At 43.4% G+C, this 13,626-nt stretch overlaps 3 protein-coding genes across 13 annotated transcripts in view; 2 read left to right on the top strand and 1 right to left on the bottom strand.

Annotated features, from left to right (window-relative positions):
* The first annotated feature begins 349 nt into the window (after window positions 1–349).
* On the top strand, window positions 350–2,401 carry slc10a4 (solute carrier family 10 member 4). The gene is made up of 3 exons (XM_069680559.1): window positions 350–879; window positions 1,154–1,364; window positions 1,877–2,401. The coding sequence occupies exons 1-3, from the start codon at window positions 350–352 to the stop codon at window positions 2,399–2,401; spliced, it is 1,266 nt and encodes a 421-aa protein (XP_069536660.1).
* Window positions 2,402–3,440: 1,039 nt separating this feature from the next.
* zar1 (zygote arrest 1) lies at window positions 3,441–5,887 on the top strand. The gene is made up of 4 exons (XM_069680517.1): window positions 3,441–4,121; window positions 5,231–5,323; window positions 5,590–5,664; window positions 5,744–5,887. Exons 1-4 carry the CDS (start codon window positions 3,441–3,443, stop codon window positions 5,885–5,887), a joined length of 993 nt encoding a protein of 330 aa, XP_069536618.1.
* A 1,346-nt stretch (window positions 5,888–7,233) lies between these two features.
* Window positions 7,234–13,626, bottom strand: part of fryl (furry homolog, like) — an 83,982-nt gene continuing 77,589 nt past the window's right edge. For 8 of the 11 annotated variants that reach the window (XM_069680196.1, XM_069680188.1, XM_069680190.1 and 5 more), the window contains 4 exons: window positions 13,158–13,175; window positions 12,293–12,403; window positions 9,934–10,127; window positions 7,234–9,123 (listed from right to left, as the gene is read on the bottom strand). In XM_069680196.1, coding sequence (XP_069536297.1) covers window positions 8,883–9,123; window positions 9,934–10,127; window positions 12,293–12,403; window positions 13,158–13,175 — 564 coding nt within the window. In that variant the 3' untranslated portion in view covers window positions 7,234–8,882. The remainder of the gene's footprint in view (window positions 9,124–9,933; window positions 10,128–12,292; window positions 12,404–13,157; window positions 13,176–13,626) is intronic. The other 3 variants (XM_069680189.1, XM_069680193.1, XM_069680197.1) reach the window with 1 other exon arrangement.

Here is a 13,626-nt window from a genome sequence, read left to right as displayed (position 1 = left end):
CTGGGTTTAATTTAACAAATGGAAACCCGTCGATATAATGACTTCATTGATATTTTGGGGACCTTTTCCTTATATGGAGCAGAGCGCGCCATAAAAGGGCAGCCTTGGTGTTATTGATTGGCCCCTCCGCTCTCATTGAAGCTTTAGACCGTGTGCAGACTCCCTCCAGCGATGTGCGTCTATCAGGGAGCCAATCCGGGGCACCAGTCTGACTTAGTGAGTCTCTTTAAGACAGTGCCATGGCACCAGCACATCCTCCAGCCACTAAACCTTCCGCAGCCTCTTATTAGTGACAGCGCGCCACTAGGGGATTCATTTTACGCACGAGCCTCTGTCCTCCTGTTGCGCCATGGTGAACTCCAGCCTGCTGGGCGGCGACGCACAAAGCGCTGGCTTGATAGACTTTCTTTTGTCGGACAGTTCAAGTCAAGCTGTGGATTCTCCGGAGGACGCTGCCATGGCTGGATTAGTGGCCAGTGGTGCCTTCTTCCTTGAGGGCAGCGCATACAGGACTGCCGCTGGAGCTGAGTTCATGTTCGCTCCGCCGACGGAATCCCCGCACCTGATGCCCGCCTTTTGGGATTCCCCGCTCAGTCACGGAATCAATGTGTTTGTGGGACTCGTCCTTTGCTTCACCATGCTGGGCCTGGGCTGCACGGTGGATGTGAGCCAGCTCGGGGAACATATCCGCAGACCCATTGGGGTGCTGCTGGCTCTGGTGTGTCAGTTTGTTATCATGCCTTTGGTGGCCTTTCTGCTGGCTCTAGCCTTCTCTCTGGATGATGTGGCGGCGATGGCTGTGCTCCTGTGTGGCTGCTGCCCGGGAGGAAACTTATCAAACATCATGTCTCTGCTGGTGCACGGAGAGATGAACCTGAGGTATGTAGTTTTCTTATCTATAGAGAAGAAAGTAGTGAGTTATCAGATGAATCTGTAAAATATTTCACCAGGTTGAATTGTGTTTTGCGCGTAATATTCAGCAAATTACGCACTGGCATAACGCGGATTTTGTCAAACTTAACGCACGGCTTCAATGTTCTACATGCTTTCTCAAGTCAATGAGATATCTTTGTCGAACTTTACTAAAATGATCCCACAGTCTGACAAACATCCATCCAGTGACGCTCTAATATCTTTGCTCTCCTCTCCTCAGCATCATCATGACCATATCTTCCACTCTGCTGGCGCTCGTGCTGATGCCGCTGTGCCTGTGGATCTACAGCCGGGCCTGGATTAACACACCTGTGGTCAACCTCATGCCCTTCGGGGCCATCATCCTGACCCTGTGCAGCACCCTCATCCCTATTGGTTTAGGAGTGATGCTGCGGTACCGCTACACGCGTGTTGCCGACATTGTTTTAAAGGTAATTCAAGAGCAAATTCTCCAAGTAACATTTCCACTTCATGGATCCCCTGATCCAGTTAGATCATTCACTTTAGTGTCATTTAGACCCTGAGTACATTCGGTTAAGGTTCAGCTTTGCGCAAAAGCGCAGTGCGTAATTTTCCTTGCCTGTCACAGATGCTGACCACAGGAAAAGTGACATCAGAGGCACGGTGTCCGGAAAAGCTCCTCCCTCTCATTTCAGATAAAAGCATCACTTGAGGGAGGGACACATCAGTTACAATAGACAGACACGTCAGGCAGCTGTGAAGCCATGATGCGGATTCAAGCCCTGCGTTAAAGTCAAATCATTTCTAACATTAAGCACAAAATCTAAAGTTTTCCTCGGAAAGTGAAATCTTTACATACAAAGCAAACAATAAAATGACCCCTTGTATCCTTATTGAAAGACAGAGTATTAGTGCCAGGAGTAAGGAAGTAAAAACAGGAAAGAAGCTACATTTCTTTATATTAAATATTTTGTGTTTCCAGGCGTCTCTGTGGTCTCTGCTGGTCACCCTTGTGATGCTCTTCATTCTCACCGGAGCGATGCTGGGGCCCGAACTCCTGTCAACCATCCCGCCCTCCGTCTACGTGGTGGCCATCCTGATGCCTCTGTGTGGCTACGCCGCCGGCTACGGCCTGGCAGTCCTCTTCGACCTGCCACCCAACTGCCGCAGGGCCGTCTCCCTGGAGACCGGATGCCAGAATGTGCAGCTGTGCACTGCCATCCTGAAGCTGGCCTTCCCCCCTCAGCTGATGGGAGGGATGTACATGTTCCCCCTGCTGTACGCCCTGTTCCAAGCAGCTGAGGCTGGAATTTTCATCCTGGCCTATAGGTTGTACAGGAAGAAGGTCCTGCACAAACCAGACCCCATGCGGGACAACGAGGACACGGATATAACATATCAGAGGTTTGAGGATGAGGACTTTGACTCGTCTTATGGTGCCGTGACAGTGAGCGACCCAAACACCATCATGCTGGACCCCTGTCCTCCTGACCCAACCCCTGTTTAGTGTGTGAATTAAAAAAAGTAAATGTAGAGGGGCAGAATGAGACCTGCACAAGGATTCACCATTCAGAAAATAAACCTGGATCACAGGCGGACTGTGCAGGAGTGTTTATCAGTGATCTGAGTGCTGAAAAAGGTGCTTCATGTCATAAGCTTCATTCATTCAGTTTGACAATGGCTACATTCAAACATCATAGTTAGAGTTGTTCCTACAACAGTATCGTTCATGCCTCAGATACAGCCTGGGATGTTGTATCTGCGAGTATGCCTCTCCATAGGTATCTATATATCAGGAATAAACAATGGTATCAGAACATCTCTAATCATAATGTTTTAAAACGCTGCTGTGTTATCTATCGAGCAATTTCATCAGCTAATGTGTGAACGTGACATCAATCAGGAAATCACACCACAAAGCAAAACAGTTCTAGTAATGAACAGTGCCATAAAACTGTGTCTGTGTGTGTGTGTGTGTGTGTGTGTGTGTGTGTGTGTGTGAGAGAGAGAGAGAGAGAGATTTAAGTCACTTTCAGTGATAACCACCAGACCTAGGACCAGCTGATTTGGGACTCTTTGCAAATCCATATCAGGGACAAAAGCTAAGTAAGTCCCTTATTGGTAAAAAAGCTGATTTGGGGGTCAGTGGTTATGTTCAGAGGAAGTGTCCAGGAAACTACTGTAAGTCTTTGTAAGTACCCTAAAAGTGACTTAAGTAGGCTCAACATGTGTGTAAGGGAGAAAGACTGAAGACCAACATATCAGAATTATTACTTGCAGTGCCGATCCAGTACCTGTGCTCCATAGACAGAACTAACAGTCTGATCAAACTGTACAATATGTGTATATTATAAACAAATGTATCCAGAGAATAAAGTATGTCTAGAAACTAAAGTGTATGAGGTCGTCACGAGTGGGTTGTTTTTGTGGGAGGAAACAGGAAACGAAGTAGCAACACACCTGACTATAATTATGCGTAATGGCGCGCGCATGTTGCCCAATCTACTTAAATAGCTACACCTTGGAAGCGCGGTTGGTTGAACAAAATGGCAACGTACGGTGACGAGCCAGTCGACAGCTATTTCTATTCATCTTACAAACCTTACACGGGCAGATACCCCCGGGCTAAAGACGCGAGGTGGAAGTATAAAAGTTACCTCTCCCACTATGGAGACTCTTCAGACGCCTTCAACAATCACCAGCGCGCGCAACTCAAGTCCATCCTATCCCAGATAAACCCCAAACTCACCCCGAGGCTCCGGAAGGCCAACACTAAGGATGTGGCGGTGCAGGTGAACCCGAAGAGAGACGCCACGGTGCAGTGCTCCATCGGCCCGCGAACCCTCCTCGCTATGAAGCGGGACTTCCGGCGCAGCAGGCGGCCGGATGACCCCACGACTCCCGGCAGCCCAAAAGCCGCGGGTGCCGTGCGGTATCCCCGCACCCTAGCGGTGTATTCACCCATCGCCTACAGAAGCGTCACCTCCTTCCTTGTCGATGACAACATCAAAGAGGCTTCCTGTGGTGAGGCGGAGACTGGAGAGTCATCCGGTGATCCCCCAGAGACCACCGGGAAGAACGGCGAAGAGAACCGGGCAGGTGAGGAAGGAAAGACCACGAAGCTGCCTGACCAGCGCAAAAAGTCAAAGACCAAGCAAGTGAAGAGTGAAGATGTACAGCCAACTACAACAGAGGGGTCAAGGGGCAAGGCGCGCGTGCGCTTTCAGGTGAGAGAAATGAAACACTCAGCGGGGATCCATCAATTCTAGATGACTGTATAAAGAGCTTGAATAAGATCCATATGTCTGATTCACACACCCTGTTTGTGTTACATTTTTACAGTTGTTCACAGCATAAAGAAAAACGTACTTTATTCAACACCCGTAAGCTAGAGCTAGCACAGGCTAATAGTGTAGTGCTAAAGCAACAGAACCACAAAGTTTCCTCAACTGTTAAGTTCATAAAAACTGAATTCATCAGAGCTAAGATAGAATTTAGGACATTTCGAAATAATTGTTGTTCTTACGTTTTTAGTATGGCCTTTTTTCCCACATTGCGTTTACATTTTCTCAAAATGACAGCAAAAAACAACAATTCTCAATTCAATTCTCACACAAAAGCAACACCGGCTGTAAGCTTCCTGAGACTGGCTTATTTTCATACACAACAAGCTGTTAGCCAGGATTAGCATTAAGGCTAATTTTTTTCTTAACTACTTCTCCTACCAAAACCAAAGTAACAGCTAATGTCGTCATAACCTTCTCTGCAGTGTAAAAGAGGACAAAATATAAACTTCAGATAAAACCTAAGCAAAATGTAAATAAACTACAAAGATGTGGGTTAATTTCACTGTGAAAACTGACTGCTAGCTATCAAGGGCAGTCACTGAAATGTGAAAGTCATTAGCAAATGTGATGGATAAATATTCTATTCTTCTTTTATCCCAAATATTTTTTTTTTCCTATGATATGATGAATTTAAGTTTTTTGAATTGGAAATCAGTCTTCAGATAATTGTTTAAGCTGCTCCAAAGTGAATAAACTCTGGAGAACTTGCTGGGGTATGGACAGCCTTCTCATTCAGATGTAAAACAAATACAACTCATTGATTATAAATGAATCTAATTTGGATAAATTGCAACTGATGCCAGCAGGTGCCGCATACACTAGTATTAATGCTCAATTTCTCATAGCCAAGCAAGGCTGCATCTCATCAGGATATTGTTTATAATCAACCAAATAACCAGCCTTTGGTCATATGCACTCTTGGAGGACCATAAAGTGGTTAGGATGAGGGGAGAGTAAACAGGGTCACTAAGTTTCCTTTTGTCCATCAGTTTCTGGAACAGAAGTACGGTTATTATCACTGCAGAGAATGCAATCTGCGATGGGAGAGTGCCTATGTGTGGTGTGTTCAGGGAACCAACAAGGTAAGCACATTGCTTTTCTATGCTTTAAGGTAACTCAAATTAGGTCAAGTAGTCTGCCAGTAATTTGCATGAATTTTGCGGTCAGTAATATGTGGAGTTATGACTGCTATTTAATCTGAAAACCAAGTCGGCTTACAGCAGTGGCTTCTAAAGATGAAATCCCCTCCAGTTTTCACATGGGGGTCCTGCTGTAACATTTGAGTGGGCTGTGTCATACACTTGAAGGGTTCAGTAAGTGACACTAATTGAAGTTTGGTGTGTTGCAGGTTTACTTTAAACAGTACTGTAGAAAATGCCAAAAGGAATTCAACCCATACCGTGTTGAGGACATCACATGTCACGTAAGACCTGTTCCAACCTCTGAACAAATATTCACCCATTTGCCATTCCTTAACCCAACCACCATCCCCTCCTTTCTAGACTTGCAACAAAGCTCGCTGCTCCTGCGCATTAACACAACGCCACGTCGACCCCAAACGGCCCCACAGACAGGACTTGTGTGGCAGGTGCAAAGGGAAGCGGCTCTCCTGCGACAGCACATTCAGCTTCAAATACATCATCTAGGAGACGTCACCTCTGAACTGTCCTGCAACACATCAGAACATGTCCTGTGGGGATCATCTTCAACCCAGTAACACTATATTTACAGATACAATAAGAGCATCTTGGATGCAAAATGTATATTTGTTTCAAAGCTTTATTTCATGCCTGTTTTGTGTTGATGAATTAATGGTAAGCACAACACACTTAACATTGTAATAAATGGCTTCTGTGCACTCTGTACTAAAGCATTCTTTTCTCTCAAACTGTCTGAGGTCCTTCACTGGTGGAAATTAGAGAGGCAACCAAATGGTCATGTCAGATTTGACCTTGGTTTAAGTAATTAATATTGTAGCCCATTTATTTATTTTAAACTAAGCAACTGCTTTTTGAAGTTGAGGGGATAGCTAAAGTTCATACTTGTGCAGGTGTTGAAGCTATCCTGCTTCACCTGGTGTCAGAAGAATTGGAAAAATCTCCCTCAAGTCAAAACGACTCAAAAGTTGTCATACATTTTGGTATGTAGCTGGCAGCTTATGTTGGGTTGATCATTGTTATCTTATTGCAAAAACATTTTTTCTTACCTGTAATTAGTAATATGGTATAATGTTCTACCATCAGTTGCTGTACACCTGGAGTGACCCAGCTTAGAAAAGTTAATTGGCGATAAACCAGGTTAAACAATATTTAGTGGTTTTAGGTTGTTTACTTAATGCAGTAACAAGTGAGACAAAATGGTGTGATACTAGAAACTGCTTTAAACATGTTTAAAGGTATATGGCAATAAAATGCATCATTGTAATTTATGTTTCTACATTACCACCTAAAGCTCATGAACACTTCCACACTGGGGAAATGGGACCATCGGCAGAGTATTTGAAATGTGAAAATAAATTGTTTCTGTTGGTCTTAAATTTGTTTTGATTTCATGGGAATTTTAAGTTTCTGATTTATTTTATCGTCACATCGTATCTGCCACAAGTATTTTTGGTTTAATGATATTTTAGTAATTTCCTGTAAAAGTGAAGTAAAGCTGACTCACTGATAGACAGGACCTAACAGGTGTTGATCGTTGCCGTTTTTGGTTTAATTGTATGATTAAGTGCTATTAGCTGCTGTAAAAGCCAATGACTATCTGAAACGAGTCCCTACCTGGTTTCCTGTCTTTAAAGAAAACACCTCAATATGCAGAATCAGTCTCTCTAATCTCCGCAGCTGTTGTAAAACATGATCCAGCTCAGGGTTGGTGTGCATCAGGGAGTCTCTCTTATAACACTGCTTGTTTTACCCAACTACTCCCAAACTTCAATAAGAAATCTAATATAGTAATGGTAAGTCGTAATGCAAATAACTTAAGGCGAAACTTGTATGATTAGGTTTTTATTTATCCAGAGAGAAGGCTGGTATGTGAGTGAACAAGAAAAAAAAAAGTATAATGCACCTCTACATTAAAACATCTTCCAGGTAAATAATATATTCATTAAATAATTAAGAACAGCATTCAAATGTACCAGACAAGCAGGGAAAAAAAGCTCTCTGAGGAATGAGTACAGTGACTGTTACAATGTGCCATGACAAGTTTCCAGAAAGCGTTCAGATAACGGTTCATGTCCTGCAGTCACAGCAGCAAGTAGGGCCATTCTGAAAGCAGAGCAAAGCTTCAATGAAACAGGAGAACCACTTTGCAATGTGATCGACCTACATGGACAAACACAAACCTCCGTCTCCCCGTCTTCAAGCAGGGCCGATGCTGAGGAAACAGAAAGATCACAGTGGAGAGAAGGAATGCATATGACTCGGCTGGATGGTGTGGTCTGACCGGAGATGGAGGCTACATCAGATCTCCCATGCTATCACCAGACTGGTGGCTTGTCCCAAATGAACCCCGACCCTCCTTTTGCAAGACCACAACCAGCACCAAGCGAGGCAGCCTTTGGGAAATTTAGAAGTTTGTGTGATTGATGATAAAAGGTGAAGCGGATCATTAAAGACTCAGATCTGGTCTTGGCTTTCTCTCATCACGTTAGCTTTATACAGACATCCTACCCGGATGAACAGTGCATTACACAAAAGTACAAGGGAAAAATACTGGTTTTACACTATACATTTTCTAAAATATATACAGAGTAAAATAAGTTATGTTTCCATAATGAGTTGTAGCCAGTCTGCACTCGTGTGCAATTATATGCATTTGTGTGAGCGTATACCAGAATATCCAATATATATCACACAGTCTAAAGGCAGCTACTTATTTGGTTAAAGAGTGAGATTTGCGTGAAGACCTGTTGAAGGGGACTCTCCTCTCAAAGCAGATCAATAAACAGATATATTTCTCTTTTTACACTCCCTGAAGGCTTCCCACAGGGTTACAATTACATGTTAAATATCCTAACATTTACAACCTAAGGATGTTAGCTCTAATAAAAAATACATTTCTCAAAAAAATATTCTTGCAGTGCTTCTCTCTTTCAAGCATGCTTTTGAAAACTTTTTAAACAAGATTTTTTTCCTGTGTTTGCTTATGAATCTTGACGGTGCGTTCTCACACATTCGACACCTCCTCTGGACTGGTCTGACAAAGTTCATCACCATCTTCCAGCCCAGGACCCGAGGAGGCCAACGCTCAGAACGATGGAGCCATCAGGTCAGAAGGTCAGATCCAGCAAAAACAAAGGGAAAAAAAGGAAAACAAAAAGAAGAAAAAAAGTTTCATCCCACTGCGTCCTCTCTTATTCTTCTCCAAGCACACCACCACATGACTTATTGCAACTGAATTTTGCAGGTTTGCTTCGTCTGGGAAAAGATGTTAGCTTTAAGCATTCATACATGTAATAATATATATTAAGAGTCACAGTTATTCCCACACATCCTTTAGCCCTTTAAAGGTGGAGTCTCTCTCGTCCTCCTCCGAAGCCCCTCTCTGTCTACCCTCTCTCTACAGCTGAGGTGAGGTCTGTGTAGAGCAGGGGGGGTATTTGTGTCCAGTCTAGTCCAGGCTGCAGCCTGCAGTACCACAGCTTCACAGTCCCGTGCTGACCATGGTGGTGTGGGTCTGGCAGGACTGCGCCTGACTCAGGGCCTCACGGATCTGCAGGTTGAGCTCCATGAGGCGGGTGCTGGCCTGGGACAGGTCCCTGCTAGGGCCCACCACTGCCAGGCAGCCCGTCTGACCCAGCGTCTGGTGACGGAAGTAGATGTGCAGGAGGGTCTGGACTGCATCGTCTGTCTCGTTGCCAAAGATGTCGTTGGGCCACAAAGACCTGCAGATAGAGAAGGTAGAGATGAGGACAGATCCAGATCATACGAACATGTTTTTAGCAGTGGTGTCCAAATTCCATAAAATACTTTTTTTGTGTGCATCATGATCAACTGGCAGACAGCATGAAACATGGCCAGTTCTATCTCAAGAACAATGTAGACATGGCAGATATAAACTTATTCTATTAAGACTTCTCTCCATTGGAGGGTTAGATGACCACAGCATCGTCACTTTGCAGCCTGTACCTCTGAGTACTGGTGGATTACAGCCGTTGTGAGTTGTAGCCTATTCCTCTAATCTCTGACAAAACTATGCTTTGCAACAAGCCTGGTTTATTTTGTTTAAACAACTTGGTGGCAATGTACATATTTCATGTTTATTGTTTGCAGTATCTACAGAGTTTGCTTAAACTAGCTTGACAATTCAAAGTAAACAACTGTCTTTTAGACATCGTTGTCTCATCACAACAAGTGCCTTGTTTTAACTGTCCAGTGTGCACCGCTGTTTTCGGTGAAATGCAAACCCATATTAAACATGTCTGAGCAGAAATACACCCACTTAACTAGAGCATATCAACCTTAACAATCTAAGTTAAATAAAGAAAAGCTTTGTGACTGAAATGCACAGTAGGTTTTAGCTGCAGCAAGTCATTAAATGCAGTTGACGATGAAGTGATATCAGAAGGATGCTTCCAGCCCTTCAGATTGTGACAAGAATTAAAAACCCAAATATATCCAAATTACAGTGGTATGCATGAGATTACAAAGAGAAGACACATTTTAAACGTTATAAACATCAGTGTTCATCTTACCTGAAGATTTTGACCTGTGAGAGGGCTGAGCTGAAGTCTCTGCCTCTCAGACTCTCTATCAGAGATTGGATCGCTGTCTCAGTGTTGGTCTGTGCTGCGTCTGACATACACACATCCTCCTGACCATCATTTCCTGTTTCTGCCTCCTTCAGACAGCTCTCTAGGATGGTGAGTTCTTCAGACATGTTGGTCACCTTAGAAACAGAGTCATAAAAACATTAATATCAAAGCTGAAAAATGTGCAAAAGCTACCCGGGAGGTCGACGAAATAACCCCTGTGACTGGTATTTATTGCAGCAGCTGACCCCATCACTCAATATGAGGAATTATTCACTTTCATGAAGCACTTTAATCTAATTAAAGCTCCACCAAGATGCAGCACAGAGAGGGGCCGACCACAGAACAAATTTAGCACAACTGTTAAAAGAAGAACAAAAGGTCCGTCTGTGTTTTAAATAGAACGAGTGCTTTTTTATGTGCAGCATTTATTGTGAAAAGAAGCTTTGAAATTAAAGGACTGTGGAAGAAGAGACAGTGAGACAGCAATCTGGAGGAAACAGTACTCTTACAGCGTGATGTAAGATAATGTAATTTGTCTGTTCTTCTCTGACGGAGGAGATGGGAAAGATGGAAGCTGCCACAGTGTCTCGGTATTATGAAGGGAAGGCAGGAGAGGCTGTATGAACCAGCTGAAGCTAGCGACTGATCTGGCTGATGATAAGCCTGCACGTGTGCCTGCAGCGGCTGGAAACAACAATGAAGTACCTTTCTAATTCTAATACATTAACTACATGAAAGTGTATACATCCATGAGTGTCTCACACTTTAACTGTAAGTCGTCTTATGTAAGTGATAATGTACAGCGAGTAGTCTTTATAGTGGAGATAAACCCTGACGTTAAGGATGTGGGACCCATTTGAGAGAAACAGGCTGCAAAGGTTTATTGACATACAGAATGACCTGCTCACTGTATATTATCCTGCTTATTTTACAGCTGCTAATTAAATAAATCAATAATACAACTCAACATTTTGATTTGGAAATGTTTTCATTGATTTTGAAATTATTTTATTTCTACAGTTTAAAATAAGTTAATATCAACATTAAACTCTGAAGGCTGTTTAAAATCTGTCCCCTCAGCTGCTACGATTCACTTTGAACTGAACGTTTCTATTTATGTTAAAGTGAGACAAGGTTATCTTTCACCTCTTTGTGCCGTTTTCTTCCTCTCTTTATTTTAAGTTTTCTCTTTTGGCACAGAGTCACCCACTCTGACATATACAGCTCTAGATCTGAACAAGAGGAAGATGGACGGTCACAAGCCATCGAACAAAGCCGAGCTGCTCCAAGAGCGGCCGGACGTCACCCAACAGCTCTGAGACAGACTGGAGGAGAGCTCGCAGAGAATCATGAGAGCTGAGATTAAAAACCAGGTTATTCACCAGATATTGATCTGTGAACTCTTCCTGTGTGAAAACTTCGAGCTCTGAAAAACATCTTTTGGTTTTCTTAACCAGTCGTCATTTTCTGCAAATCAAAGACCGAAATGGAGGAGAAATGTTGTTTATGATAAAACTAGAGTTAACACAAACAAACACAAACCTGTAAATAGTAGAAAAAACTATTTTTGCAGTAGTCTCATATTTTTTCCCAGAGCTGTGTAGTTGTGAACATGTTGACATTAAATTTCTGCATATTGAAATGATGGGGTTTATTCCTGCAGAACTATGATCAGAACTGCATCAGAGCAGCAATCTGTTACATATAGCAGTGGTCTGATATACATCAATAACAGACCTGAGAGTGAGCTTTAATCGACCAATCAGATTTGGCTGTTAAACCAAACGGTGTCATAAAGACTCAGATTTTAAGCCCTCCTCAGGCTGCATCAAAACAGTAAACCTTCTTTAAAAAGGTTTTAATAAATAACTTTGTTTTTTTCTGAGCTGATGATGAAAGAAGCTACAGAAGGAGTCAACTCACTTATTTCTCTCCTCCGTTAAAAAAGCACATCTGAAGTCTCATTGGGGCAGGACAAGTTGTGAATCTTTGCGTCAAGCTGGTAGCCAGTTTGACACAAGAGCTAACACCTTGGTCAATGACCAGTCTGCTTCTCATTTTCTACCACCGACCTCTCAGTTACCTGACGGCTCATTATTAGAAGATCAGCAGCTGGTTTTAACCTCTGTCTGACCCTTAGCCTGTGTAATATTTTCATTCATTTCTAAGAGAAACAGAGACTTCAACTACATGTAAAATATGTTTCCAGACATGTTTAATGAGTTTGTCAGAGAGCTAAACAGCAAATATATTCATGCACATGCAGCTCTTTGAAGCAGTCCGTGTGTTTTTGTCTCACCTCTGCCTCCCTCTTGATGGTGTCCACCCTGCTGATGAGCTTACAGTAGGCCTGGAAGAGCAGCAGCAGCTGAAAGTGCAACTTATAGAGCCTGCGACACAACTCCAGCTCCTACAGAGACAGAAACATTAACACAGTCACGTGCCGGACTAATGGTCTGACCTGCACTGACATCACTCTGATGATCACATGATTAGATGGATGGGTATCCTGGGTTAGAGACGTGGGAGTAGATGAAAGGGTTAACATGACCTAGAGCATCCGATTGTGGACTTTGGAGCAAGAGGTGAGTCTACCACTAGTAGAATTAGTCATGAGATCTCGATTAGAAAATTATCCATCACCACCTCCTGTGACGCTCCCTACTGGGACCAGTATGTGTGACTGGATGAGTGGCCGGAAGAAGTTATTTAAAGTGTCTAATCCAGGAAAATGTGGAGGGAAAAATGGCAATACAAACAGATGACGGGAATAATACACATGCAAAATTAAAGATATCTAATCCTGACAGCAACATGACCCCCCCGCCCATCCTCTACCGACACAGGCACTGCCTCTGACATCATTTAACATCGTCATGTATCTGCAGACAGAATCAGTGTGCAGTACAAAGCGGTTAAAACGCTGATTATCCAGGCTGGAAGTAGCAACAGAAAAGAAAAGATATTGCATTATGGGACAAAAGTAAATCATGATTGGGCGGATGGGAGAGTCGAGCTGGGTTATGACCGATGGAGGCAGAGACAGAGATACAGAGGTGGGCGGGGGTGGTGGCAGCGCAGGTTTGTACAGAGAGGGATGAGATGATCAGTGTTTTGTCCAGATGTTGTGATTATTAAGAGTCCATAATATGAGAACCACTTACTGCTAGCTTTTCCATTTGCTAAGCAAGAAGGTGAGCAGGTCACACAAAAAAACAACAAACAAAACAGAAGGAGAGAAAGACCAAGAATTAGTGAGCTTGAACACGGCAGCTGAGACACAGTCAGGGAGGGCTCAGTGCCGAAACACGTGAGCTCACTTCAACCTTTATTCTGAAAGGCTGGACAACAGCATGTGTCATTAAGGAGAGAAAAAACGTGATAAAGGCAGGAGAGGAAGGAGAGTCAAAGACCTCTGAGTGTGCTGCACATCAGTTTAACCTAAGACAGCATTTCTGTGGGTGGAAATTAAACACAGAGGGAAGCTGTGAGCGTGATATCCACAGATCTGTGCAGGAAGCTCAAGCTGATTCAAAATGTCATCGGTTCCAGGATGTGGAGCGAGAGAACATGCAAAGACTGAGGACGAATGAGTTAAGAGTGGAAAACCTGTAAGTCTGTCTCGAAATTCTG

The sequence above is a fragment of the Semicossyphus pulcher genome, unplaced genomic scaffold, assembly GCF_022749685.1.
Source record: "Semicossyphus pulcher isolate SPU_LCO1_2020_fin unplaced genomic scaffold, fSemPul1.0.p SCAF_4, whole genome shotgun sequence".
Classification (NCBI taxonomy): Eukaryota; Metazoa; Chordata; class Actinopteri; order Labriformes; family Labridae; genus Semicossyphus; species Semicossyphus pulcher.
The sequence above is the reverse complement of the archived record's forward strand: the minus strand, read 5'-3'. Positions and strand labels throughout refer to the sequence as shown.

Excerpts from the sequence above, each read along its gene's own strand:
- slc10a4 (XM_069680559.1), top strand. The coding sequence starts at position 350 with ATGGTGAACTCCAGCCTGCTGGGCGGCGACGCACAAAGCGCTGGCTTG. Across the intron at positions 880-1,153 it reads CACGGAGAGATGAACCTGAG|CATCATCATGACCATATCTT; the intron begins GTATGTAGTTTT and ends TCCTCTCCTCAG. Across the intron at positions 1,365-1,876 it reads TTGCCGACATTGTTTTAAAG|GCGTCTCTGTGGTCTCTGCT; the intron begins GTAATTCAAGAG and ends TTGTGTTTCCAG.
- zar1 (XM_069680517.1), top strand. The coding sequence starts at position 3,441 with ATGGCAACGTACGGTGACGAGCCAGTCGACAGCTATTTCTATTCATCT. Across the intron at positions 4,122-5,230 it reads AGGCGCGCGTGCGCTTTCAG|TTTCTGGAACAGAAGTACGG; the intron begins GTGAGAGAAATG and ends TTTGTCCATCAG. Across the intron at positions 5,665-5,743 it reads TTGAGGACATCACATGTCAC|ACTTGCAACAAAGCTCGCTG; the intron begins GTAAGACCTGTT and ends CCTCCTTTCTAG.